The sequence below is a fragment of the Bos indicus x Bos taurus genome, chromosome 8 (genome assembly GCF_003369695.1).
Source record: "Bos indicus x Bos taurus breed Angus x Brahman F1 hybrid chromosome 8, Bos_hybrid_MaternalHap_v2.0, whole genome shotgun sequence".
Lineage (NCBI taxonomy): Eukaryota > Metazoa > Chordata > Mammalia > Artiodactyla > Bovidae > Bos > Bos indicus x Bos taurus.
Genome location: NC_040083.1, coordinates 75,309,885 through 75,336,453, shown reverse-complemented (window position 1 = coordinate 75,336,453; position 26,569 = coordinate 75,309,885). Strand labels below are relative to the sequence as shown.

At 41.2% G+C, this 26,569-nt stretch overlaps 1 protein-coding gene and 1 non-coding gene across 7 annotated transcripts in view; both read left to right on the top strand.

The window, feature by feature from the left end:
• UBAP2 (ubiquitin associated protein 2) overlaps positions 1-26,569 on the top strand; it is a 119,287-nt gene that overhangs the window by 85,209 nt on the left and 7,509 nt on the right. For 4 of the 6 annotated variants that reach the window (XM_027550019.1, XM_027550018.1, XM_027550020.1 and 1 more), the window contains 9 exons: positions 675-742; positions 2,919-3,108; positions 5,925-6,138; positions 13,332-13,612; positions 14,217-14,386; positions 16,402-16,615; positions 20,541-20,580; positions 22,661-22,844; positions 23,732-23,801. In XM_027550019.1, coding sequence (XP_027405820.1) covers positions 675-742; positions 2,919-3,108; positions 5,925-6,138; positions 13,332-13,612; positions 14,217-14,386; positions 16,402-16,615; positions 20,541-20,580; positions 22,661-22,844; positions 23,732-23,801 — 1,431 coding nt within the window. Of the gene's footprint in view, positions 1-674; positions 743-2,918; positions 3,109-5,924; positions 6,139-13,331; positions 13,613-14,216; positions 14,387-16,401; positions 16,616-20,539; positions 20,581-22,660; positions 22,845-23,731; positions 23,802-26,569 lie in introns of those variants that run through there. The other 2 variants (XM_027550022.1, XM_027550023.1) reach the window with 2 other exon arrangements.
• Positions 3,230-3,310, top strand: LOC113897970. The gene has a single exon (XR_003512482.1). It is a non-coding gene; the product is annotated as a small nucleolar RNA SNORD121A (small nucleolar RNA).

The following is a 26,569-nucleotide window of genomic DNA, read 5'->3' as shown; positions in this document are numbered from 1 at the left end:
TCCTGAAAATACAGCTTAAGCTATAATGACAGAAAACACACCCTGGTTGCCTGGGGACAAAAGTGAGTACTCAAAGAATTGATTACACAGGGACAGGAGCAAACTTTTGGGGTAATAGATATTGATTTTGTGATGGAGTATATATATGACACACCTTATTCAGTTATTCGGTTTGAATATTCAGTTTATTATTTGTGTTATACCTCAATAATATTTTGATAAAAGCAGTAAGGAAATCTATGACTAGTAAATCTATTACTAATAAAATACTAAAGCCACCTGTCTTTGGGAAAAGAGAATGTCAGTAATTTACCTTTTCAAACTTTTCCTACTCCTTTTTGGTGTTTATAGTAACATTAGTGGTAGTTTTTATAGGGGTTCTCATTTAGTATAATGTGAAGTAGAATAGTGAGACTGGGACTTACACTATGATCTGACTTTACTTCACTTTCTTGTCCCTGACGTGGAATCCTTATTGTGGAATTATCCATCTAAAATTATCTTCACCTTAAGAAAATTACATGCCATGATCACTTGTTTCTTTCTTTTCCTTTAGACTGCCTTTTGGGTGAACTAGAAGAAGAATACTGATGACTAGAAATTATCAGGAATTTGTTACATTTTTTGGTTTTATATAAAATAAGATTAAAATATTTTTAATCCTTTTGTTACAGCTTTCTGAAACAAAGGTCTTCACTTCCTCATCTGTTCCAGCAGAGAATCATGTCACACCTGGGCAAAGGTAAACGGTTTTCCCCACCTTTTTTAATTCAGAGCAGAATTAAAATTTCTTGCTGTAGGAGAGTGGTTTTCTTCCTCATATCTCTTTATTTTTTACCCTTTTCTTGAATCTCTTTCTGTTTTTCTCTTTTCTGTCTAAGACTTGTTTTATCCCTTATCTGGTAAGCTGACAGAGCCTCCATAATCTAATTTGTTGTGTCTGCTGTTGAATTAAAATAGCAGTTACGGGTTTCCCAGGTGGCTCAGACGATAAAGAATTGCCTGCCACTGCAGGAGACGTGAGTTCGACCCCTGGGTTGGGAAGATCCCCTGAATTAGGAAGTGGCAACCCACTCCAGTATTCTTGCCTGGAGAATTCCATGGACAGAGGAGCCTGGCGGGCTACAATCCAGGAGGGTTGCAGAGAGTCAACGTGACTGAGAACGTGGTCACACGCATGGCAGCGATAATGTTAAATCTAACAATTTGGTTTTTTTACTTTCGTAACTATTTTTTTGACAGATAAATGTAACAGAAATCTCTTTTGGTTTCTTCATATAATGCCGTTTATTTAGATCTTAGGATAGTACAAAGTTCTCATTTTATATGGGTTCTAATAGTTTTAATCTACTAATTTCATAGATTACAGACAAGGAGGAGCTTTTGGGATGATAGAAACATTGTTAGAGTGTGTGCAGAATTGAATTATTGAAAAGTATTTATTTACATTCTCAGTTTAACAATAACTCTAAAAATCTTTGATTATGGTTTCAAAAAGTAGTGATCTAGAAGGATGAGAGCCTTGATATATATAATACCTAAGCATTGAAGGCAGTTTTGAACCTAACATGCTCAATCTCTTGCTAAATGAGGTGGTGATAAGACTTCATTACAGGGAAATAAAAATCAAAGGTTATGTCTTATAATATATTATTTTGTGACTTGCTCAGAATTTTTCCTTAAATGGATGTATCTTCTTCATTGTATTTAGTATTTGATGAATTGCATAGCATCATTTTCATTTAAAAAATAAGTGGACCTTTTAAGGATTATTTTTCAGACAGTAGTGCTGCAGTGTTCTTCATATATATATTTCATTAATCGTTTGGAATAGAACTTCTGGTTTTTGTAGTTATGGAACTTTTGAGATGGGTCATATGTAATATAATTACCATGAATTTGTATCCCTGGAATTAGGTTATCATAAGCTAGAACATTCCTTGGGGTCCATAATACTAGATCCCATAACTGTTTCTCAGTTACGGGGACATGAGAGTGGGTAGTGCGTAAGGAGAGGAACTCAAGCCTAGGAACTTGGCTGTATATCATGAGTGAGGTTTGAATTATTTGACCTTCCAGAATCTGCCTCATTGGCATGGTGAGTTTCCGTTAGGAGAACTGCTTGGGAACTGCCCTTTAAAAGGATTTAATGGAGCAGATTACCACGTTAGGTCATTCTGTGGAGAAATTAGTAGCTCATTCTCATGTCAAGAAATATATTATCTGAAAGATCATTTCTTCCTCATGCTTTCAGGTTTTAAGGCCATGATTCTGAACTTGGAATCTCAGTCTTCCTAGGGACATTATAAGAAGTCTGATTAACAGAGTATTTGTTAATATGTTGTGCATTTTTTCCCCTAAATATTTGAGAGAAATTATGAGATTTATATAAACCTAAATATATCATGGGTTAGAACACAAAACTTATAGGAATATTTATGGTAAATGTCAAAACTGCTTGAATGGTCTAGCACGGCTTTGGTCCTCATTTCTCAAAAATATGGGTTTACTTTGCTTTGGGAAAGTTTAAGAGAGACTGGTTTTAAGTAATGAAGAGGGCTAAATATTCTAAAGGAAACAAGCCAAGAAAACTGTTGAGGTGTACTCAGTGGCTCCAGGTTTTCGAATCAGTTGTCATTGTGCCATTTCCGTGGAAACATCTCAATGCACCTTTCTTTTCTCTTCTCTGCAAAGCCCTATTTGGGTCTCGGTGGCTTGGTGTGCTTTCTTGGTAGGGTAGGCATGTTGGGGGATGATTGATAATCTCCCTTTGCTGCTCTTAAACTCCAGTTTCCAAAGATTTTCCTCCCTGGGATTATTTTTAGCATGAACTTATTTATAGTGGTTCATTTCTCAAGTTTATTTTTTGGTAAGATTTGCCTCTGACTCATTCTTTCATTTGCTTTTTGTCTGCTTAGTGTTGATCTGGTAGCCTTGCTCCAGAAGCCTGTTCCTCCCAGTCAAGCCCCAGAAGTCAACTCCTTTGAAACTTCTCAACAGCAGAGCTTTGGCCAAGCCCTTGTCTTCACGAACTCTCAGCACAACAATCAGATGGCACCAGGGACTGGCAGCTCTGATGCTGTCAACTCCTATCCACCTCAGAGTTTGGTAACTCACTTTTCTCTCAGTATGGGATTTTAAGGAATGGTCCCATGAATAAATGTATTATTGAATGGCACTTGCCTTATCATTATTTTTTTGCATATAAAAATCTCTACACTAGATCTCAGTCCAGAAAACAATGATGTCATAATTTCCAAGCACATATCTGACAGTTCTGTGCAGAATTCAACCACTGAGTTTTCTGGATGAAGATAAAAAGTACTTCTTTATGATTAGAATTATGAATTAGTTCAGTCATAATCAACTTAGGGATCCTTCTAGTAAGAAGGATGATTTTTTTCCTTGGGTTTGTTTCAGAGTCTGTCTTTATACTTAAGATGTTAAATTTTCATTTGTTTTCCAGTTTACTTAAATGCTAATGTTTGTCAGCATTGGTTTGCTAATCTGCAAACAGTTATTTCTAGATCTGCCTAGGTTCTTAAATTTTTAGCATTTTGGTTTTGTTATTCCAAACAGTTGTATAGTAGAGGCCCTTAAAAATTGAATATGTTTTTATTGGAACAGCATCATCTGCTGCTGCGTATATGACTTTGGCTTCTGTAACAGTTCAGCTCCCGGGTCTTCACTAGTGATCCAGTGGTTAAGGCTCTGTGCTTCCACTGCAGAGGTGAGGGTTCAGGGAACTAAGATACCTCATACTTTGCAGCATAGACAAAAAAGAGAACTAACTTCTGTGAGAGAAAAGCTCAGGAATTGTTAGTGAAGCAAATGAAGATAGGTGATGGGAGTAAAAGAATGTAGCTGTAGAATGGTAAACTCAGGTCTCTGTCCAAGTGTGGGCTGTTCTGAGTTGCAAAACTAGAGGTTGAAAGGACTATAGACACAAATCCACAGCTTTCACTAGTGATGATACTTTGGTTCATTCTTTGTTGTGTTTAATCTGAAATCTACAGTTGAAAATGGAATTTCTTATGAATATGATCTATGATAATCACACCCCCCCCCCACCTTGATTCAGAATTCTTTGCTGTTCCCTAAAAATTGGAGGCTTGAATATGAGAACTTCCATTGTCATCTTCTCCTCTGCATGGTCATGTCATGGCAAGTATAACTAGCTTGGGAACTTGGCATTTTTAGCGTCATTGTTGATAGCATTTGAGAGGGTGTCACTGCTTGAAGACAGACGGACCCAAGGCAGACTCTGTTTGGAGAGGGCCCATTGATACCCCTGAGTTTGATTGAACCATCCAGTTCCTTTCCTCCATCTGCCAGTGGTACATTGATGTGATGTCCTTGCTTACTTGCTGGAATCATAGTCAGGCTACTTGAGAATGTAGATAGGACATTAGGGTTTTTATTTTAACAACATCCTTCAGGCATGTTGCTTTTTGTTGTGGACAACATCTTGAGAAACCAGAGTACAGATTGTTTGTTTTGCATCTGAGAGCAGTGATTCTGAGCCCTACTATGCTTTTACTATCATTGGGAAACTTCAGTTATAATAACTAAATATGCCAGATAGTAATTAGATTAAGCCAGATTCTACACAAGACTGGTCAGGATCTTTGGCATTGGAAGTTGAGCATTTGTATGTATGTATGTGAATGCATGTGCACAAGTGTACCCGTAGGCACGTTTGTAAACTGTCCCCATTGATTGAAATGTGTAGGTGGAATTGAAGCCTTTAGGTAATAGGTATTACCTAAAGCAAGGTTTTAAGTCATTGATGCAGTGAGGTCATTGTGTTGTGAAACACACAGAAAGTGCGTTACAATTAAATTAGCTGATGCAGGATAGAGATTAGGTAAGAAAAGAAGAAGATGCCTTTTTTTGAGCAAGTAGGCTTGAGCTGGGTTTTGATGCATTTATAAGCGACTTAGGAGTGGTGTAGTGGGTGGCATGAGCACAGAGTCAGGAGCAGTGGTGAGTAATGTTATCACAGCTGTTTTAATAGAAGCAGATTCTGTGTTGGAAGTGCAGTAATTGCCCACAGCCTGAAGTTTTTTGCTCACATTGGAGAATTTGAATATCTTTAAAAACAACTGGGACAGATAGCCCATGGCTTTGGAAATTGATACCAGAAATAATTGATTCAGCTTTCTAGATCAGGCCTCTTGATGGAATGTAGATCATTTCTATTTTTAACCTTTATGGTGGTTGTGGAGTTACGTTTTGACTTAATCTTTTCAGTAATTGAATGATATTGATAAGTAAAAATGCACTTGATCCGCCACTCTTAGGTGGCTGGTCATTTGCTCTTGAAGTGTATTTGGTGTACTTAGTCATCAGAACACCTTGAAATAAACACAGCAGTGTCCAGGGCATCTGCTCAGTACACACATATATCCTTGTAATTCAGTGTCTGATTCTGGAATACAACTGTTAAGTACTGTGATGTGCCTTTAACCTTGCAGGATGATCTGATGGCTGATCTCTCTGTGACTAACCCTAGTAAAAACTTGGCAAAGTTAAAGGTGATTACCATTCCACACATTAAGAAAATACTGTATTTTGTTTTCAACCTTGTCTTTGTCATTTGATTAATGGTATTTCTCTCTACTTTTAAAAAAGTATTTGTTTCTAAGCTTAAATGATACCACTTTTTGAATAAAAATAAATTTATTAAAATCTAGGGAAACTATTCCTCTTCCCTCGAAGCTCTTGTATCAGAAGCAGGAAGGATTGTTAGATTTATTTAGTCAGATCTTGTTACTTGGTAATATTTTTGTGTAGTGTTTATTCAGATGAGTCATACTAATTCAGAATGTTCTAGGCTATAATTTTAAAAATCCTTGTGAAAATACAATGGCATGTAGAAATTCTGTATTGCTGAGGATTTTTGTTTTTCTTTCCCTTTAAAGTCATCCGTCCTTGGTTCAGGATTTGGAGAGCTTGCCCCTTCAAAAATGGCGAACATCACCAGCTCCCAGATTTTGGACCAGTTGAAAGCTCCGAGTTTGGGCCAGTTTACCACCACCTCAAGTTCACAGCAAAGTAGTACGAGTTCTCCTACAACCACTTCTTCTTGGGACCTCAAGCCTCCAGCCTCCCAGTCCTCAGTCCTTAGTCATTTTGGTAAGTGTGCATTTTCTATGGTGGTTTGCCCCTAGTGAGGACATGCCAAACACTGGCAGAGAAGGTTGACTTTTGGATACTAATGTGGGTTTGACCAGGCATATTTCTTTCATTTTTTTTAATTAATTTTTTTGTTGAAGGATAATTGCTTTACAGAATTTTGTTGTTTTCTGTCAAACCTCAACATGAATCAGCCATAGGTATACAAATATCTCCTCCCTCTTGAACCTCCCTCCAATCTCCTACCCCATCCCACCCCTCTAGATTGATACAGAGCCCCTGTTTGAGTTTCCTGAGCCATATAGCAAATTCCCATTGGCTATCTATTGTACATATGGTAATGTAAGTTTCCACGTTACTCTTTCCATACATCTCACCCTCTCCCTATGTCCATAAGTCTATTCTCTATGTCTGTTTCTCCATTGCTGCCCTGAAAATAAATTCTTCAGTACCATTTTTCCAGATTCTGTATATATGTGTTAGAATATGATATTGTATCTTTCACTTTCTGACTCAACTTCACTCTGTATAATAGATTCTAGGTTCATCCATCTCAACAGAACTGACTCATGTGTTCCTTTTTATGGCTGAGTAATATTCCATTGTGTATATGTACCACAACTACTTTATCCATTCATCTGTTGATGGACATCTAGGTTGCTTCCATTTCCTAGCTATTGTAAATAGTGCTGCAGTGAACAGTGGGATACATGTGTCTTTTTCAGTTTTGGTTTCCTTAGGGTATATGCCTAGGAGTGGGATTGCTGGGTCATATGGTATTTTTATTCCTAGTTTTTTAAGGAATCTCTGTAAGTCTTCCATAGTGGCTGTATCCATTTATGTTCCCCCCAACAGTGCAAGAGCGTTCCCTTTTCTCCATATCCTCTTCAGCATTTATTGTTTGTAGACATTTTGATGATGGCCATTCTGAACGGTGTGAGGTGATATCTCATTGTGGTTTTGATTTGCATTTCTCTCATAATGAGCGATGTTTCATGTGTCTGTTAACCATCTGTATGTCTTCTTTGGAGAAATGTCTGTTTAAGTCTTTTTTCCCCCTTTTTGATTGGGTTGTTTGTTTCTCTGGCATTGAGTTATATGAACTGCTTGTATATTTTAGAAATTAATCCTTTGTCTGTTGTTTCATTTGCTATTATTTTCTCCCATTCTGAGGGTTGTCTTTTCACCTTGCTTATAGTTTCCTTTGCTGTGCAAAAGCTTTTAAGTTTGATCAGGTCCCACTTGTTTACTTTTGTTTTTATTTCCGTTACTCTAGAAGATGGGTCATAGAGGATCTTGCTTTGATTTATATCAAGTGGTCTGCGTTTGTTTTCCTCTAAGAGTTTTATAGTTCTGATCTTACATTTAGGTGTTTAATCCATTTTGAGTTTATCTTTGTGTATGGTGTAGGAGATATTCTAATTTCATTCTTTTACATGTAGCTGTCCAGTTTTCCCAGCGCCATTTATTGAAGAGGCTGTCTTTGCCCCATTGTATATTCTTGCATCCTTTGTCAAAAATAAGGTACCCATATTTGCATGGGTTTATTTCTGGGCTTTCTATCTTGTTTCCTTGGTCTGCATTTCTGTTTTTGTGCCAGTACCATACTGTCTTGATGACTGTAGCTTTGTAGTATAACCTGAAGTCAGGAAGGTTGATTCCTCCAGCTCCATTCTTTGTCAAGACTGCTTTGGCTATTTGGGGGCTTTTGTGTTTCCATATGAATTGTGAAATATTTTGTTCTAGTTCTGTGAAAAATGCCATTGGTAATTAGATAGGGGTTGCATTGAATCTGTAGATTACATTTGATAGTATAGTCATACTATCAATTTTCATAATATTGACCTTTCTACCCAGGAACATGGAATATCTATCTATCTGTTTATGTCATATTTGATTTCTTTCATTAGTGTCTTACGATTTTCTGTGTACAGTTCTTTTGTCTCCTTAGGTAAGTTTATTTCTAGATATTTATTTTTGTTGCAGTGGTGAATGGGATTGACTCTTTAATTTCTCTTTCTGATTTTTCACTGTTAATATATAGAAATGCAAGTGATTTCTGTGTATTTTGTGTCCTGCAACTTTGCTAAATTCACTAATTAGTAATTTTCTGATCTTTAGGGTTTTCTATGTACAGTATCCTGTCATCTGCAAACAGTGAGTGTTCTGCCTATGTTTTCCTCAAAGAGTTTTATAGTTTCTGGCCTTACATTTAGGTCTTTAATCCATTTTACTTCTTTTCTGATCTGGATTCCTTTTATTTCTTTTTCTTCTCTGATTGCTGTAGCTAGGACTTCCAGAACTGTTTAATAATAGTGGTGAAAGTGAACAACCTTGTCTTCTTCCTTGTTCTTGATCTTAGGGGGAATGCTTTCAGCTTTTCTTCATTGAGAATAATGTTTGCTGTAGGTTTATCATATATGGCCTTTACTTGTTGAAGTAGGTTCCTTCTATGTCCATTTTTTTTGAGAGTTTTAATCATAAATGGGGTGCTGGATTTTGTCAAAGGCGTTTTCTGCATCTGTAGAGGTTAGCATATAGTTTTTATCTTTCAGTTTGTTGATACAGTGTATCACATTGTTTGATGTGCATATATTGAAGAATCCTTGCATTCTTGGAATAAACCCAACTTGATCATGGTGTATGAGCTTTTTGATGTGATATGATGAAAAGAAACTATCCTCAGTTCTTTTCATTCTTTTTACTTTATTCTGCGCTTCAGAAGTTATTTCCACCATTTTATTTTCCACCTCACTGATTCATTCTTCTGCTTCAGATATTCTGCTATTGATTCCTTCTAGAGTATTTTTAATTTCAGTAATTGTGTTGTTTGTTTGTATGTTTATTCTTTAATTCTTCTAGATCTTTGTTAATTGGTTCTTGCATTTTTCTCCATTTTGTTTTCTAGGGTTTTGATCATTTTTACTATCATTATTCTGAATTCTTTTTGAGGTAGTTTGCCTATTTCCTCTTCATTTATTTGGACTTCTATGTTTCTAGTTTGTTCCTTCATTTGTGTAGTATTTCTCTGCCTTTTCATTATTATTTTTTTTAACTTATGTATTTGAGGTCTCCTTTTCCCAGGCTTCAATGTTGAATTCTTTCTTCCTTTTGGTTTCTGCCCTTCTAAGTTTGATCCAGTGGTTTATGTAAGCTTTATATAGGGTGAGATTTGTGCCGAGTTTTTGTTTGTGTGTTTTTCCTCTGATGGGCAAGGCTGAGTGTTGGGTTAGTATTTTTCTTTATTTGTTGTTTAGATGAGGCATCCTGCACAGGGTGCTTCTGGTGGTTGGGTGATGCCAAGTCTTGTATTCAAGTGGTTTCCTTTGTGTGAGTTTTCACTATTTGATATAAACTCTGGAAAATTCTGAAAGAGATGGGAATACCAGACCACCTGACCTGCCTCTTGAGAAACCTGTATGCAGGTCAGGAAGCAACAGTTAAAACTGGACATGGAACAACAGACTGGTTCCAAATAGGAAAAGGAGTACGTCAAGGCTGTATACTGTCACCCTGCTTATTTAACTTATATGCAGAGTACATCATGAGAAACGCTGGGCTGGAAGAAGCACAAGCTGGAATCAAGATTGCGGGGAGAAATATCAATAACCTCATATATGCAGATGACACCACCCTTATGGCAGAAAGTGAAGAGGAGCTAAAGAGCCTCTTGATGAAAATGAAAGAGGAGAGTGAAAAAGTTGGCTTAAAGCTGAACATTCAGAAAACTAAGATCATGGCATCTGGTCCCATCACTTCATGGGAAATAGATGGGGAAACAGTGGAAAGAGTGGCAGACTTTATTTCTCTGGACTCCAAAATCACTGCAGATGGTGACTGCAGCCATGAAATTAAAAGATGCTTACTCCTTGGAAGGAAAGTTATGACCAACCTAGATGGCATATTGAAAAGCAGAGACATTACTTTGCCAACAAAGGTTCGTCTAGTCAAGGCTATGGTTTTTCCAGTGGTCATGTATGGATATGAGAGTTGGACTGTGAAGAAAGCTGAGTGCCAAAGAATTGATGCTGTGGTGTTGGAGAAGACTCTTGAGAGTCCCTTGGACTGCAAGGAGATCCAACCAGTCCATTCTGAAGGAGATCAGTCCTGGGTGTTCTTTGGAAGGACCGATGCAAAGCTGAAACTCCAATACTTTGGCCACCTCATGCGAAGAGTTGACTCATTGGAAAAGACTCTGATGCTGGGAGGGATTGGGGGCAGGAGGAGAAGGGGACGACAGAGGATGAGATGGCTGGATGGCATCACCAACTCGATGCACATGAGTTTGAGTGAACTCTGGGAGTTGGTGATGGACAGGGAGGCCTGGCGTGCTGCAGTTCATGGGGTCGCAAAGAGTCGGACACGACTGAGCAACTAAACTGAACTGAGGGTTAGTTCTCTGATTGTCTGGGCTCTTGGAGTCAGTCCTCCCACTCCAAACGCTCAGGGCTTGCTCTGTCTCCAAAGACCAGGCTAGGTCCAATCTACCAAGAGGAATTTCACCTGAAACGAAAGGGCCTTTACTTGAGTTCCAAAAGCCAGAGCACAAGAACACAACGTAGGTCTCTGACTCAGCAGAAACTGGGAAGCAGTTATTACCACCAACAAATGCCAAGATAAAGTCACTCCACCTTTGGTCCACCCTGATAAGTCAGCCAGAGACTACCCCTCTGGTCCTGACCACCACTGCTCCAAACCACAGCCACCCAGCACTCTTAGCCACTACACCCCACCAACCAATTCAGAAGCAGGAGACTGTGGAAATGAAAGTGAAGTCGCCCAGTCCTGACTCTTTGCAACCCCATGGACTGAAGCCTACCACGCTCCTCTGTCCATGGGATTTTCCAGGCAAGAGTACTGGAGTGGATTGCCATTTCCTTCTCCAGAGGATTTTCTCGACCCAGGGATCGAACCTGGGTCTCCCACATTGTAGGTAGACGCTTTACCATCTGAGTCACCAGGGGTGACTTTGAGGTGAATGTCAATTGTTAGTGTTTACGGGTTCTGTCTTGACCAGGCATATTTCTTTTTAGTAGAACTTCTGCAGTTTCTGAATTAAATCCTTCAGGTTGGCATTGTATAAATACCTATATTTGTTTGTTAATATTAATAGTAGTAGTAGTACATACCTTGAACAGATGTGCAAAAGCATGATAGTAGTCAAGCAGATATAAGGAAACAACACTTTGAATAAATACCTAGACAGTTTTTTTTTTTTTTTTGAGCTTTATTAGAATAAGAAGGTGAAATGTGGACAATACTTTAAATCATATTCTCTCTTGTTTTCTGATTCTAACATGTGTGTATCTGCCATAATTTTGTCTAGCCTTAATGTCTGTGGTTTGTATGATAAATATTTTCTAAGTTAGATGTTTTCCAAGCTGTACACCCATAGACTTTGTGACATTAACTCTCCATTTCCCACCAATACACATGCCATAATAGCAGAGGTTTACTTTAATCATAGGGTTGGCTGTCTGGTTTATGTTTAGGGTATACTGAGAGACACGGAAACACGTTTTTCTGCTGAATGAAATGGTTTACTGTTACAGAAGTACCTGAGACTACTCTAGGTTTGAAGTCTTTTTACCAAAGCATTCATTAAAGACACAATGTCCAAGGTTTTTATTGGGGGACTGGTCACATGGGCACTGTCTACCTAGTATAAACCCAAACTGTAGAATCCCAGAAAGAGAGAGAACATTCAACATAAACCAAATTGTATAAATAATCAAGGTAAAGAGAGTCCCTTTTATCAGTTAGAGCATTGGCGTCCTTTGGAACATACCAAAAATTTCATGTTCCTTGACAGAAGCTGATGTTTCTAATATAGGCCTCCTGTGTATGTTAACTTTTTTCTGCACATTTAACTACTGAGTGGTATGAGTTTTTAGATCTGAGCATGCTATTCCCATTCTTTAAAAGTCTGTCCTCTTTGTACTTTCCTCTAATGTCAAGACGAAAATAGATTCAACTATGATGGAAAGAGACTAAGACATGGGATGGCAAACCTTTGACTGGATTTGCTACCTATTTGTGGAAGTACAGTTTTATTGGAACACAGCCATTTATTTATGTTTTTATCTGTAACTACTTTCAGTCTGCAAAGGCAGAGTTGAATAGTTGCTAAGAGATGACCTTCAGGGCCTAAAATATTTACTGTCTGGTTCTTTGCAGAAAAAGATTCTCTTTATGATAGAGGTAGCACTGCAAATCCACAGTGGAGAGATGGTTTGTTTCTTTTGGGTATCTAGCTGGAAAATGAAGTTGGATCCCTAACTCCTACTGTTCAGCAAAGTGCCAAATGGGTGAAATACCTAAACGTAGATAATGAATAACAATAACAGAAAAACATAGGAAGATTTTTATGTACTCTGTGTGAGGTAGACCTACCTGTCTGGATGTGATAGGAAGTATCATAACCAAATGAAAAAGGAGACAAACTATGAAAAAAAAAATCAGTTTATAGGCAAAGGGTGAACTTCCTTAATATAAAAAGTATCAAGTCACTCTTTGAACCAGCAACTCTGTTCTAGCAGTTGATCCTGCAGGTGTACTTACACTTGACCAAAATGTCTTACATAAAAATATATTTATTGCAGCATTGCTTTTTGTAGCAAGAAATTGGAAAACTTCAAAGTTTATTAATATAATACTGGTTTGTGTACCATATCTGACTTTGTAATCATAAAAATGAAGTAGTTCTTCATACATTAATGGGGCACAGTCTCTGAAAACTAAATATCTTTGATATTTTTATTTAAGAAACTGAGTACAAATGTCTGCTTCTGGGAACAGGGTGGAGGGTGATTTTTATTCATCATATATATTTTTGTATATTTTGGATTTTGCAGTATCACGTATGTTATTGAAATAATAATTTTCAAAAGTTAATATAAAATATGAATACCCATTCTCCACCCCATATGCTTTAGCATAAACTGAATCTCCTCTCTGCATAAGACATTAGCTACAAACTCATTCAGGTATCCTTTTCCATTTCCCACAGACCAGTTGTTAAAATATTATAGACACACGCACACACCATGTTTGGGATTGAAGTAGAAGGTGGTTGGGAGAAAGCAGTGGTGTCAGCAGCCCTCCACCGTCAGGGGCTGCGGAATAGGGAGCTGTGAGCTCATGTGCCTAAATGATTGATTGTTGCCTCCCCCCACCCCCACCCCGCTTCTTAGACTTCAAATCTCAGCCTGAACCATCCCCTGTTCTTAGCCAGTTGAGCCAACGACAGCAGCACCAGACTCAGGCCGTCACTGTTCCTCCTCCTGGGTTGGAGTCCTTTCCTTCCCAGGTGAAGCTCCGAGAGGCAGCACCCAGAGACAGCAGTACCTCCACTGTGAACAAACTTTTGCAACTTCCCAGCATGACTGTCGAAAACATCGCTGTGTCTGCTCACCAACCACAGCCCAAACACATCAAACTCCCTAAGTCTCGGCGAATACCTCCAGCTTCTAAGGTGAGTCTTTTATCAGGAAGTCATAGTGCCAAAGGTGGATGCATTTTAACACTTAGTTCATGGGGTATATTCAAGTACATAGTCTCTTGATTTATGAGCATCGGTCACTTCTGAGTGACTAATGGGTTTGTGCTAAGAGACAGGACTGTCCATTCAAATTACAGATCTTGCTCAGGAAACCTGATGATCTTGTGCGTTTAGGGAAGAGAATCTGGTGTTCTTCTGCACTTACTTAGCTCTGTTCTGTAGAGGTAGGAGTGGTTCCTTGACCAGGCAATGCTTTCATTAGAGGCCCCTCTTCCTCACTCATCCATCACCACAATCCCGTGTCACACACCCCCCTCCCCTTCCCCCCAACTCCCATCCCCAATCCTAAGAAGCATTTGGTGGAACTGACCATTCCGTTAACTTTTTAATTTTTCTTGGCTCTGTTCCTTTCTCTTTAAAAAAAAAAAAAAATCCTATTTCTTTTTCCTGCCTTTCACTCCTTGTTCCTCAGGACTCCCCAAAGGGCCCAGGGAACCCAGTGCTTGTTAGCTCTGCAGACCTTTGGGGCTGGGAATCTCTCACTTCCGTTGCTAACATCATGGTTTTGCTTTTACAGATCCCAGCTTCTGCAGTGGAAATGCCTGGATCAGCAGATGTCACAGGATTAAATGTCCAGTTTGGCGCCTTGGAATTTGGATCAGAACCTTCTCTCTCTGAATTTGGATCATCTGCAAGCAGTGAAAATAGTAGCCAGATTCCCATTAGCTTGTATTCAAAATCTTTAAGGTATACAGTTTCCCACTTCTCTTTCTAGTTTTGATTAACTCCTTTGCAAAGTAAAACACAGTAGAGTCTAAGAAATCACCTAGTGGAGAAAATAAACCCTATAGTGATGGGTTTGTATCACCATCACCAGTGGCTAACTCTAGAATGTGTCTTCCATCCCCCGAAAAAGAAATCCTGTGCCTGTTAGCAGTCATGCCCAGCTTTCCCCCTCACTCCATCCCTTGAAAACCATTAATTTGTCTCCTGATTTGCCTGTTGTGGGATTGCATATAACTAGGAAAATGCAATAAGTGGCCTTTTGTTTCTGACTTCTTTTATTTAGCATAGTGTTTTCAAGGTTCATCCATTTTACAGTGTGTGTGCATTTTCTTTTCCAAATAGTATTTCATTGTGCAGGTACATCACATTTTGTTTATGCAGTCATTAGATATTTGGCTTACATCCACTTTTTGGCTGTTATGAATCATACTGATGTGAAAATTCAGTTAAGTTTTGTGTGCTTTCATTTGCTTTGGAGCTGTACCTGGGAATTGCTGGATCCTTTGATAACTCTTGTATTTAACCATTTGAGGATCTATCAGACTTTCGCCCTAGTGGCTGAAATACATTCCTACCAGTAATCTATGAGGGATTCAGTGTGTATACATCTTTGCTAACACTTATTTTCTTTCAATGGAATATTTTATAAATAGAGGAATCAAGATTCAAGAGGAATCTTGAAATTCTAAAATCTCAAATTTTAGAATTTATTTTACTACATTTTTTACCTTCTAGAGCCAAAATCTGATATTTGCTTGAGTTCCCTTTCTAAGGACAGACTCAGGACATTTAGATTCCTTAAAGTTTCTTAAGAATTCTTAATAATGTCACGCTGCCTATTAGTTAAATTTGTTGTTCAGTTGCTAAGTCGTGTCCAACTCTGCAACCCATGGGCTGCAGTATGCCAGACTTCTTTGTCCTTCACTGTCTCCCAGAGTTTGCTCACATTCATGTCCATTGAATCAGTGATGCTATCTAACCATCTCATCCTCTGCTGCTTCCTTCTTTTGCCTTCAGTCTTTCCCAGCATCAGGGTCTTTTCCAGTGAGTCAGCTTTTTGCATTGGGTGGCCAAAGTATTGGAGCTTCAGCATTAGTCCATGCAATAGAATATTCAGAGTTGATTTCCTTTAGGATTGAATGAATGGTTTGATCTCCTTGCAGTCCAAGGGACTCACAATAGTCTTCAACACCACAGTTCACAAGTATCAATTCTTTGGTGCTCAGTCTTCTTTATGGTCCAACTCTCACATCCATACATGACTACTGGAAAAACCATAGCTTTGACTATATGGATCTTTGTTGGCAGTGATATCTCTGCTTTTAATATGCTGTCTAGGTTTTTCATAGCTTTTCTTCCAAGAAGCACGTATCTTTTAATTTCATGGCTGAAGTCATGGTCTGCAGTGATTTTTAGAACCCAGGAAAAGAAAATCTGCCACTGTTTCCACTTTTCCCCTTTCTGTTTGCCACAAAGTGATGGGACCGGATGCTGTGTCTCTTTGAACGTTCAAAGTTTTTTGAATGTTGAGTTTTGTGCCAGGTTTTTCACTCTCCTTTTTCACTCAAGAGGGTCTTAAGTTCCTCTTCATGTTCTGCCCTTAGGGTGATGTTATCTGCATATCTGAGGTTGTTGATATCTCTCCCAGCAATCTTGATTCCAGCTTGAGCTTTGTCTGACCCGTTGTTTCTCGTGATGTCTTCTGTATATAAGTTAAATTAGCAGGGTGACAGTATATAGTCTTTTGCGTACTCTTCCCAGTTTTGAACTGTCAGTTAAATTAGGTTGCTCTAATTTGGGAGGAGGGATTAATTGTTCTTTTAATCTTCATTTGCATGATATAAATGATGCAGCAGTATAAATTTTATAGTTAGATACGTTTATTTAATTTAAAATATGACGAGATGAAATTGTTCTGCCTCATGAAAACAGTGAAGTGACACAGATTTATGTCTCATGTCTTTTATTCTCTGTAGTGATTCTTTGAATACCTCCCTACCAATGACCAGTGCAGTACAGAACTCCACCTACACAACTTCCGTCATTACCTCGTCCAGTCTGACCAGCTCCTCTTTGAGCTCAACTAGTCCAGTAACAACGTCTTCCTCCTACGACCAGAGTTCTGTGCATAACAGGATCGCATACCAAAGCTCTGTGAGTCCGTCGGAGTCAGCTCCAGGAACCGTCACGGCAAGTGGTCTTTCAGGTTTATTCTTACAGGAGATTCCAGTTGGAGCTCGAGATGTAGTTTGGGAAATTTCCTTTTAGAAAATTTCATTTTAGAAATCGGCTAACCTTTTGAGAGGAATCCATATAGTTTGTGGCCATCTCGTTTGAAACCTGTGTTTCACGCACCTGTACACAGGGATTGTGTGAATGGACCCAGACGCCTGGTATACGGATAGTGTCAGGATACACCCTGAGTTGTGCAGTGGCTTCGGTGGGGTGAGTGGGGACTCTAGTCTAATGTTTCACTGTCTTGTAAGGCAGACATTCAAGCATTACTAGTGAGAGCTACTTTAGAGTGGCGAGAACATGAACATAATAGAAACAGTTGAATTGGCATAGCAGACATTTGGATACATTTTTTTCCCTTAAGTTTCCTTCTAAGATTGTGAGGAAATATTTGCATGTATTGACTTAAGAGTTTTTTCCTCCCTTTCTTTTCCATCTTTCATGTTGGATGTTTTCCTCAAATGTCTGATGAATCCATTGTGCCCACTTAACACTAAAACTGTCTATAGGGGTAGGTTGTTGGACATGGGCTTCAGTGAGGGACAGTGTGGTTGGCCATTTCTGTAGGGGTGGGAGCTCCTTCATCAGCCCTATGGGCCTTTCCTGTTGGGTTTGTTTGGATTCTTCAGGGGCTCTTCTTCCAGTCTCTTCCCTGTAGGACCTATACCTGTCTGTCAGTGTCTTAAAAACCTAGTGTGAAGAGAAGGCTGCCGTTAAATATTCATTGATGAAGTTTAGAGCTTGAGGGAGAAGGTGGAAGGGGGCATTCACCCTGCTGTGCAGAGTTTAAAAAATTCTCTTAACATTTAGCCCTGCCTTGACACCCAGTTCCAAAGTTATGTGATATATATTAGTACTGAGTTGCTTGGTATGGTTCTTGGATATAAGTTGAGCGGTTTTCTGGTTTTCTCAACTACTTGCTTAGGCTTTGGCTTTACCAGGTCAGCTAAGTCAATTACTATCTGGCATCTGCTTTCTACTGTATAAAGTCTTGTTGCTCTCATTTTCCACCTGTATTTCTCTTTCTGGGTTGACACCTTTTTAAAAAGCCATGTATTTTCAATATATATTCTGTAAGAAGTTTATTTTTGTGATTTCCAGCATGGTAACCACTAGCCACATGTGGTAGTTTAAATTAAATATACAATTAAAAGTTCAGCTTCTCCGACACACCACGATTTAAATGTTGTCTGTCTAGATATGGTTGGTCAGTCACTATAGTACACGACCAAGTACAGACAGACAGTATTTCCACTATTGCAAAATATTCTGTTCCCTTGGAAATTGCTGGTCTTTAGTGTGTAAGATATAAATCAGACCATTTCTTTAAATCTCTGTCATCTGCACAACATCTCAGTTCCAGCTCTAACTTGACGTCTTGTTCTTGTCCATATCACTGTTCAACTCATTTCTTGCTCAGCTAATCGAACCAGATTTCTGATCTCTTTTGACCATTTGATGGTATTTTTGTCCCCAGCATGCTTCTGCCTAGAATTTCCTTCATCCCGAATAACGTGGCTTCTTTATTGTGTCAGTTTGTCCATTGCTTGTGAAATTTTTGTTTCTGTTTTTAATAGTTTTAAATTCGAAGTTATTTAATTAATTTAATTTAAATTAATTGTAGTTAATTTACAATGTGTTACTTTCACATGTGCAGCAAAGTGATTCAGTTATATGTATATATTCTTTTTCAGATTCCTTTCCACTGTAGGTTATAAGATATGGAACATAGTTCACTGTGATATATAGTAGGACCTTACTGTTCGAATATTTGTATTTTTTTAAGGTTTATTTATTTATAATTCAAGTATATTGCTTTATAATTTTGTGTTGGTTTCTGCCATATATCAACATGAGTCAGCCTGGGGCTTCCCTGGTGGCTCAGATGGAAAGAATCTGCCTGCAATGCAGGAGACCCACATTCAGTGTCTGGGTCGGGAAGATCCTCTGGAGAAGGGAATGGCAACCCACTCTAGTATTCTTGCCTGGAGAATTCCATGGACAGAGGAGCCTGGAGGGCTACAGTCCATGGGGTTGCAAAGAGTTGGACAGGACTGAACCACTAACACTTTCACTTTTACATACACATGTATCCCCTCCCACTTGAACCTCCCTCCCACCTCCCACCCCATCCCACCCCTCTAGGTTGTCACAGAGCAGCAGTTTGAGCTTCCTGCATCATACAACAAATTCCCAATGGCTGTCTATTTTTACATGTAGTCCAGGGTTTGTATTTTTAAAATGATTTTCTAGGTGAAATGAAGTGTCCCCAAGATGTGATGGCAGCTATTTGATTCATCTTTTCCTCTCTTTTTGTCTAGTGAGTTTTTTTGGCTCTCCGGGTCTTCCTTCCTGCAAGGACTGTATCTGGTTGTGGTGTACCATTTTCTCATGGTAGCTTGTCCTGTTGCAGGGCCTAGGCTCTAAGGCACAGGGACTTCAGTAGTTGTGGCTCTCAGGCTCTAGAGCACAGGCTTAATTAATAGTTGTAGGGTATGGGGTTAGTTGCTCCAAGGCATGTGGGATCTTCCTGGATCAGGGATTGAACCCATGTTTCCTGCATTGATAGGTGGATACTTTACCACTGAGCCACTAGGGAAGCCCTGATACAGTTTTGAGAAGACTTTGTATGTTGGTTTTGTGCTGTCTTGGAGGAATATGCTTGATGTCATGTGTGTATATTTACCGAACAGTGAACCATCGTTGAGAGGGAGGCAGAGCAACAGAACTTTGATTGCTCTCCATGTGCCCTTTATACTGATTTTCCCTTCTCTGAGTCTTTTAGCTCTTGTTTTGCTTTGTTTTTCCCTAGCAGTTCTGTTTTATTGTCTACATTTCTTGTAAATAATCTCAAATTGTTTTAAGAATAAAATGTATGTAGGATTTTATGAAAAGAAAGTGAATTTCTGTTCTGAGATCATCTCCTCAGCTTCCTTGTCCCATCCAGAGCCTGTCTGAGCCCTGCAGGCTCCACTGTCAGTCACTTTTTTTTTTTTTTTCCAATAGTAAGTTTATTTTTTTACTTATTGGCTGTGCTGGGTCTTCCCTGCTGCAGAGGCTTTTCTCTAGTTGTGGCGAGCAGGGGCTATTCTCTAGTTGGGATGCATGGGCTTCTCACTGCAGGCTTCTCTTGTTTCTGAGCACGGGCTTCTGGGCACACAAACTTTAGTAGTTGCCTCCCAGGCTCTAGAGCACTAGCTCAGTAAATGTGGCACACGGGCTTAGTTGCTCTACTGTGTGTGGGGTCTTCCTGGATCGACTCAAACCTGCATCTCCTGCCTTGGCAGGAGTGGCTCTTTACCAGTGAGCCACCAGCGAAGCCCTCAATCTCTCTACCAGGTCTCTACACCCCATCTATGGAAGTAAAGTTTTCTTTGTGAGGATGCCTCCTTCTGTTTGAAAGTTCTGGGAAAGTGCTTCATGGTTAACTCAGACCAACTGAATCATATAAAATACGATAATTCCTTGCATGAAAGTTATCTTCGTTATAGTTTGGAAACACTTACTTTCTACTATGTGGGGTATTCAGGAGACAGAATGTCCATGAGATAGAAAGGCTTGTGGTGATTTCAATATAGTGAGAGTTCCCAAGTCCTGCCTATGGCTTAATAATTTTTAGGACTGTTTCATTGCTTCCTGTGCTTTTGGTCTTATTTTTTACTCTTATTACTTCCTTAAATAACCAGTTTGGTGTAAATAAGGTCAGCTTGCTGGGATTTATTAAGAATTTGTTGTATTGCCTCTCCTTTTCTTAAGAAACAAAATAAAACAGGTCATAGTTCTTTGCTTAATTCATAATCTTCATATGTTTGTGGTTAAATCCCAACCTAGGTTGTCATTCAATGGAGGGTTTACTTACTTTATTTTCTCTTTCTTATAGAATGGACATGGTGGTAGTCGAAGTCAGCAGACAGTAGACAGTAAGTATATGAGCTAACTATCCTTGTTGTGGCTGGTGGAAACCACAGACAGAAAAAGAGCATAGCTGATGTGGTGGGGTAAATGATTGGCCAATGGCTAATTCTGCACAAGTAGTCCTTTTCCATCTTTTCTGATAGCTGTCTCTGACTCATCATTGGCAACATTTCTTTCAGTTTAGAGCTGAGCTAGAGAGGCCCTGTGACCAGACTGTAGGTGACAGTATTACTAGAAATACATCTACAGCGTGAAGGGGGTCTTGCATCATTCTGCTGTCTTAAGACCGCATCTCAAGTGTGGAGTGTAGGTTGGATTTAAAATATGCTTTTCTCAGAGGCCCAGATTCCAGGAAGTTTAAGAGGGCTTTCACTTCAGTAATGTGAAAGATGTTTAAAGCAGAAATTGGCATGCTGGTTTAGGAGAGAGAGAAAATGTTGCTCACTACAAATACTTGGGAGAAATGGAGGGAAAGCCCACCAAATCTAGTACAGCTCAGTGATCACTGGAGTTAGTGTACAAAGGGAACACATTAGTTGTTCCCTTTGTTCTTGGCTTGTTTATCAATGATTATGGTCATAATCTAAAATGAAACCGATTTTCATTGATCATTCAGTGAAGCAACTGGATATCTATTGGGTATGGAAGCCAGAAAGACCCTCTTTTTATTTAGAAATTTTTGGGAGTGTGGCTGTGGAAATTTGCCAGACCAGGAATAGGTCTCAGTTGGAATTGAAATGACACATTGATTTACCCAGAGTTGGATTTGGTGTTGAGGGACTGCCAGAGCAACAAATAACGTTGGTACATCTGAGAACACTAGATGTCACAGGAAGTGTGAATTACTCAATCTGTGGTGGAAAGTTTCTTTGGCCCACGTGTGGGGTCGAGAACACACACAGGTTTACTTAGAGATTTTATTTGGAGATTTCAAGTGAGATAATGAGATGTGAGATGTCCATAAAACAGTGTGCATTTTAGATAGGTTTTTATCTCCCATGTGCTCTTCTCCAACCATCTCTCTCTCTCTCTCTCACACACACACACACACACACCGTCACACTCACATTCACCACACACTTTCTGTGAACCTGTCATTGATGTGATCCAACACCCAGGGAGGTGAGTTTTGGGCCAGGGACATCTGTGGTGTCTTTATCTGATTTCTGGAAGAACAGGCGCCATTTGGGAAGGCCTGTCAGTGAAAAGCCTCAGGGGTGTGAGGACCACTCTAAGAACTGACCATGCCCAGTGTTGCCCTGTCACTGCTGGTGCTGGCTGTCGAGCTGTCCTCCCTTTCGGAGACTAGCTCACGTCGCCTGGACTCTCAGGGCCTCCCGAAGCAAGGTGCTGCCCCCTCTTAACTGCAAGCACATATCTGAGTTGTATATGTGGATGGCACTAAAACTGAGTCTTCTCTGCAGCTGATTGATCGCATTCTTATTCTTCTGAAAGCCTAATGCATGCATTTATGTGCTCTGAGGTCTGTTCTGTTGAAGTGTGTGCAAAGAAAATGCTCACTTTTGGGAGTAGCTGTGGAGGGCAGGAGTGTCTTCCTCAGGTTTTAGGTGTGTGTGATTCTCCATTGTATGTACCCTGGAGAACTGTGTGTATGAGTATGTATTGTATGTACTGTTCCTCCCCTCTACTGGCAGTGAACTTTCCTGAGGTCAGCCTGCTGTGATACTCATTTGATAGAAGCAGACCTAACCCCTGGGTGGTTCCCCCACCACATGCTCACTGTCCCTTGTGTTCACGCTGTGACCGTATTTGTCAGTCTCTGAGCCTCTTTCCGTGTCTGGGTGTAGCTCAGGGTCAGATTCCTTTAGTCGGGAGGATTTGACCCCCACATCGGGGCTGTGTGTGATGGTAAAGATGTATCCCCCTCCTCGCCTGGGGCCTGTGTTCCAACCATCCTTCGCACCATCACCGCAGCCCGGGCAGGGCCCGCCTGCAGCCTGCTCACGCACTGTCCCCCGGGGCGTCACTGTGTATGTCACAGCCCAGCCAACCTGTCACAAAACATTGAGCATTTCTCCGATACTCACGGTTGGTTCTGGAGCTAAACTGATCTGTTTCTTACAGCTACTTCATCCGTTCCAGCTCCAAAGACAACAGACCCTCCTTCTGCCCTCCCATCTGTGGCCTCCTTGCCCAGCACCACCTCCTGCGCTCCGCTTCTGCCCCCTGCATCCCAGCACACTGCCACTCTGCCTTCCCTGTCCCAGCCTGGGGACCTGTCCAGCAGTCCCCTCTCTCAGCTCAGCAGGTACGGGGACAACAGGGACCCAGAGTCCGAGGCACCAAGGCCAAGTCCTGAAGCTTCTGGACGGCTGTGTCCAGGGACATAGCCCACACTTGCCCCTGCCTGTCGTCCTGGCCTTTCGCAGTAATGCTGTGTGGCGGGGGTGGGGTCTCAGGCGCCCGGTGTGAAAGTCTTGCCGCCTGTAACGCCTCTGCTGTCACACAGCCCTGGGTCTTTGGGAATGGGGTGGGGCCAGAGGGTCGCTTCTGCTCCTCTTTAGCCCTCAGGAGGGGACCCCGTGCCTCAGCCCTGCCCCACATTCTGGGCCCCATCACTGTGATGTGGGGTGAAAGTGCCGGGGGATTTCTGAGCAGGTCTCTTGTGTGGCACTTGCTGTGGGTTCAAAGATGAGTGGTCAACACAGGCATGGGAGGACCGGACTGGTGGGTCCTCACCTACCTTCTGAGCAGAATTCTCCTCTTGCCTCATGCAGCCTGGAGCAGAAGCCAGGCTTCTTGAATTCTACGTTTGATGGGCATTCAAGCTCCAGCGTGTGGGGCCGACGTAGGAACTTTCTTCCCACACACACAGATTTAAGGGGGTCTCCAAGGCTGGCTGTTCTTAGTACAATCCTGTTCTTACCATTTACAGTCTCAGAGCAGATGGTTAGAGCTGCCTGAAGCGGGCTCTGTAGGTTCCCAGGGAAGGATGTCCTGGATCCTCATGGCGAGTGAGCAAGCCTTTAGGTCATTTCTAACCACAGAACACCTGTCCGAGGTGATGCAGAATGAAGGGTGTCCAGCCAGGCCTTCCCATGGGGGGATAAGGCGAGCTCGTGGATAGCCTGCCTGGCCAAGTGGCCCCTGGTACAGAGGGCCGTGGTGGACACGTGGTGCCGTCTTGTCTTCCAGCTCCCTCTCCAGCCACCAGAGCAGCCTCGCCTCCACGCACATGCCGCTCTCCGCCAGCACATCCCACACAGTAAGTGTTCCTGCTCCCCCACCCACTCCCTCCTTAGCTGGCTTGGGGCCTAGGCTTGGGCAGGGTGGGGGGAGGCTGTGGTTTGTGAATCCGAATATCCGGATACTCTAATCATTTGGCTGTGATGTCTCATCTAGGTTCATGGTTTGAACGGATAATTTCCTAGGCCCCACGGAGGACATGTGGTTCATGCCTCTGTGGTGAAATCAGTTCTCCAGACCTGATACGATGGGCAGGGCTGTTGGGTGGTGAATTTGTTTCCCAGAATTCACTATTCATTCTAGGAGACCTTTCTGCCTGGCAGGGTTGGTTTTATTTTCTGGGACTTCTTTGCAAGCTTTTTAGAGGAAAGTTGACTTGTTGCTAACTTCTGCTTGGCACCTATTGCATGTCATGTCCGACTCTCTGTGACCCCGTGGACTGGGCTGTGCTAAAGTCCAGTTTTATCAAGAGCAATGCTTCTGGAGAACACTCTGGTACTTTGTGAAGTCCATTGTAGAGAGAGTGTGTGAAGGGAAAGGAAGAGTCTTTGAGACGGACAGATGGTCCAGCCAGTGTTACCGCATCCAGTGTGTGTGGTCATGGGGCCTTCACTCCCGCCAGCTCAGGCCGTCTTCTCCAGCTCAGGGGTGGGGGCTTTGGGAAGGTCCTGTTGCAGAAGCATGTGTGGAGCGTAGAGAGGCAAGAATAGAAGTGCGGGCAGGGTGCCAGCTGGGGAGGTCCCGATGTGTTGAAGGGTGACCCTAGATCGTGGTTACGGAAGTCTCGGCATCTAAGCTTGAAGCTGGGAGCATGGTCTCGGGGCTCAGTCTACACTGTGGGATGAGGCAGCGTAGGGGGTGGAGACAGTTCCAAAAGCTGGGAGAGATTGGAACATGGAAGGAAAGGCTCCAGGAAAGAACCAAGTGCCCCCTCCCAGGAGACAGCAGGCTTCCACAAGGTGGGAGTAGGTGGTCTTCAAGCAGGGAGGGAAGTTTTGGGCCCAGGTGAATGGGGGAGTTGGGAAATTGGCAAATTAGTTTCTTCTGAAGAAGACGTCAAATCTTTTGCCATAGAATGAAGTGGTGGAAAAGGTTCAGTCCTGTCTTTCATCAGTATCTGGCCAACATTGTGGCATCCCTATTCTAGCTTAAGTGAAATCGGTTTATACGTAATTCTTTGCTTGAAACACACAGATCACTGTCTTCCTAGCAGAGATTGGTGTGACTGTCTCTGTCCTTGGAGTAAGCTGCCTGCCCACCACCTATGCCTTGTGTTTGGCCAGTGGGTGCCCTGCGATGTCCCCTTTGTGAGCCCTGGAGCGCTGGCCTCCCATCCTGGGCGCTGTTGCTCTCGTGGTCCGCTGCACCCTGTCTTGGCAGGAACTGTGTCATACGGTCCCAGTGGCCGCCACCAGAACTGCCTCGTGCAGTTGCTAAGGTGGTCACTGAGTCACAGGACTCAGTAACAAAAGACGTAAAAGACACACACTGAAAAGCTTTTGTCTCTTTTCTGCTTGGCTTTGCCCCTTTTCCTATTATTTTCTTGATCTTCTAGACTTTGTTTTCTTAACCTGTCAAATGCGTACACGGTCATTTTCCTTTCTGCTCTTTTCCTTGTCCTGTAATGTAAATAGGAACATTCTATACAGTTCCCTATATCTTTCCCCCTCACTCAACAGTGTATCTTTAGGAGGTTTCTGTGTTGGATCAGAGTTCTTTGTTCTTTTTTCACAGCTCTGCTGCATTGGATTATTTAGTAGTCCTCCTCTGATGGAACTTGAGGGCCATTTTCAGTTTTGATATCCCAGAAATATTGCGGGTTTGGTTCTAGACCACTGCTATAAAGTGAATAATGTGGGAGAGTCGGTCGCAGAAATCTTTTGATTTTTTTAGTGCATAGAAGTTTTGTTCACACTCTAGTCTATTATGTGTGCAATAACATTATGTCCAAAAAATACAACATATTCATCTTTTTTTCCTTCTGCCTTGCTGCAGTAACATTACGTCTAAAAAATACAACATATTTTTCTTTTTCACTCACTGATCCTGTGGCATGCAAGATCTTAATTCCCCAACCAGAAATCCAACCCATGACCCCTGCAGTGGAAGCATGGGGGTTTTCACCAGCAGACTGCCAGGGAAGTCCCCCAATATAAGTATCTTAGTTAGTAAATACATTAGCTAAAAATGCCGGCTATCACCTGAGCCTTCGAGCAGGTTGTAATCTTTTTGCATTTGTAACGTCAGAGGTCACTGATCATCATAACAAATATTATGAAAAGTTTTGAAATATTGTGAGAATTACTAAAATGTGACACAGAGACGAAAAGTAAGCCAGCGCTGTTGGAAAATTGGCACCAATAGACCTGCTTGACCCCCCAGTTGCCTTGGACCTTCACTTTGTAGGAAACGCAGTATCTGCAAAGCACAAGAACGAGAGACGGAGCTGTGCAGACAGTGGTGTACAGCCTTCTGCACACGCTGTGTCTGCAGGATAGACTCCGGGGTGGAATTGCAGGCATCTGTCATGTTACACACATGGCTCTGCGTAGTGATTTCAGCCCACGTACCTCTCATTGGCAAACAGTGACGTGTCTTCTTTCTCTACTGCCTCCTAAAATGATGTTACCAAATATTTGTATTTTTCTAATGTGTTAATAGAAGAATGACCTGTCAGTATAGTGTTTAACTGAAAGAGCTTGAACATCTATTTTATACATTGGTAAACCATTACATTTCCTTTTGGCTGAGATGTTTACATTTTTCTGTCCAGTCTGTGGTATTTAT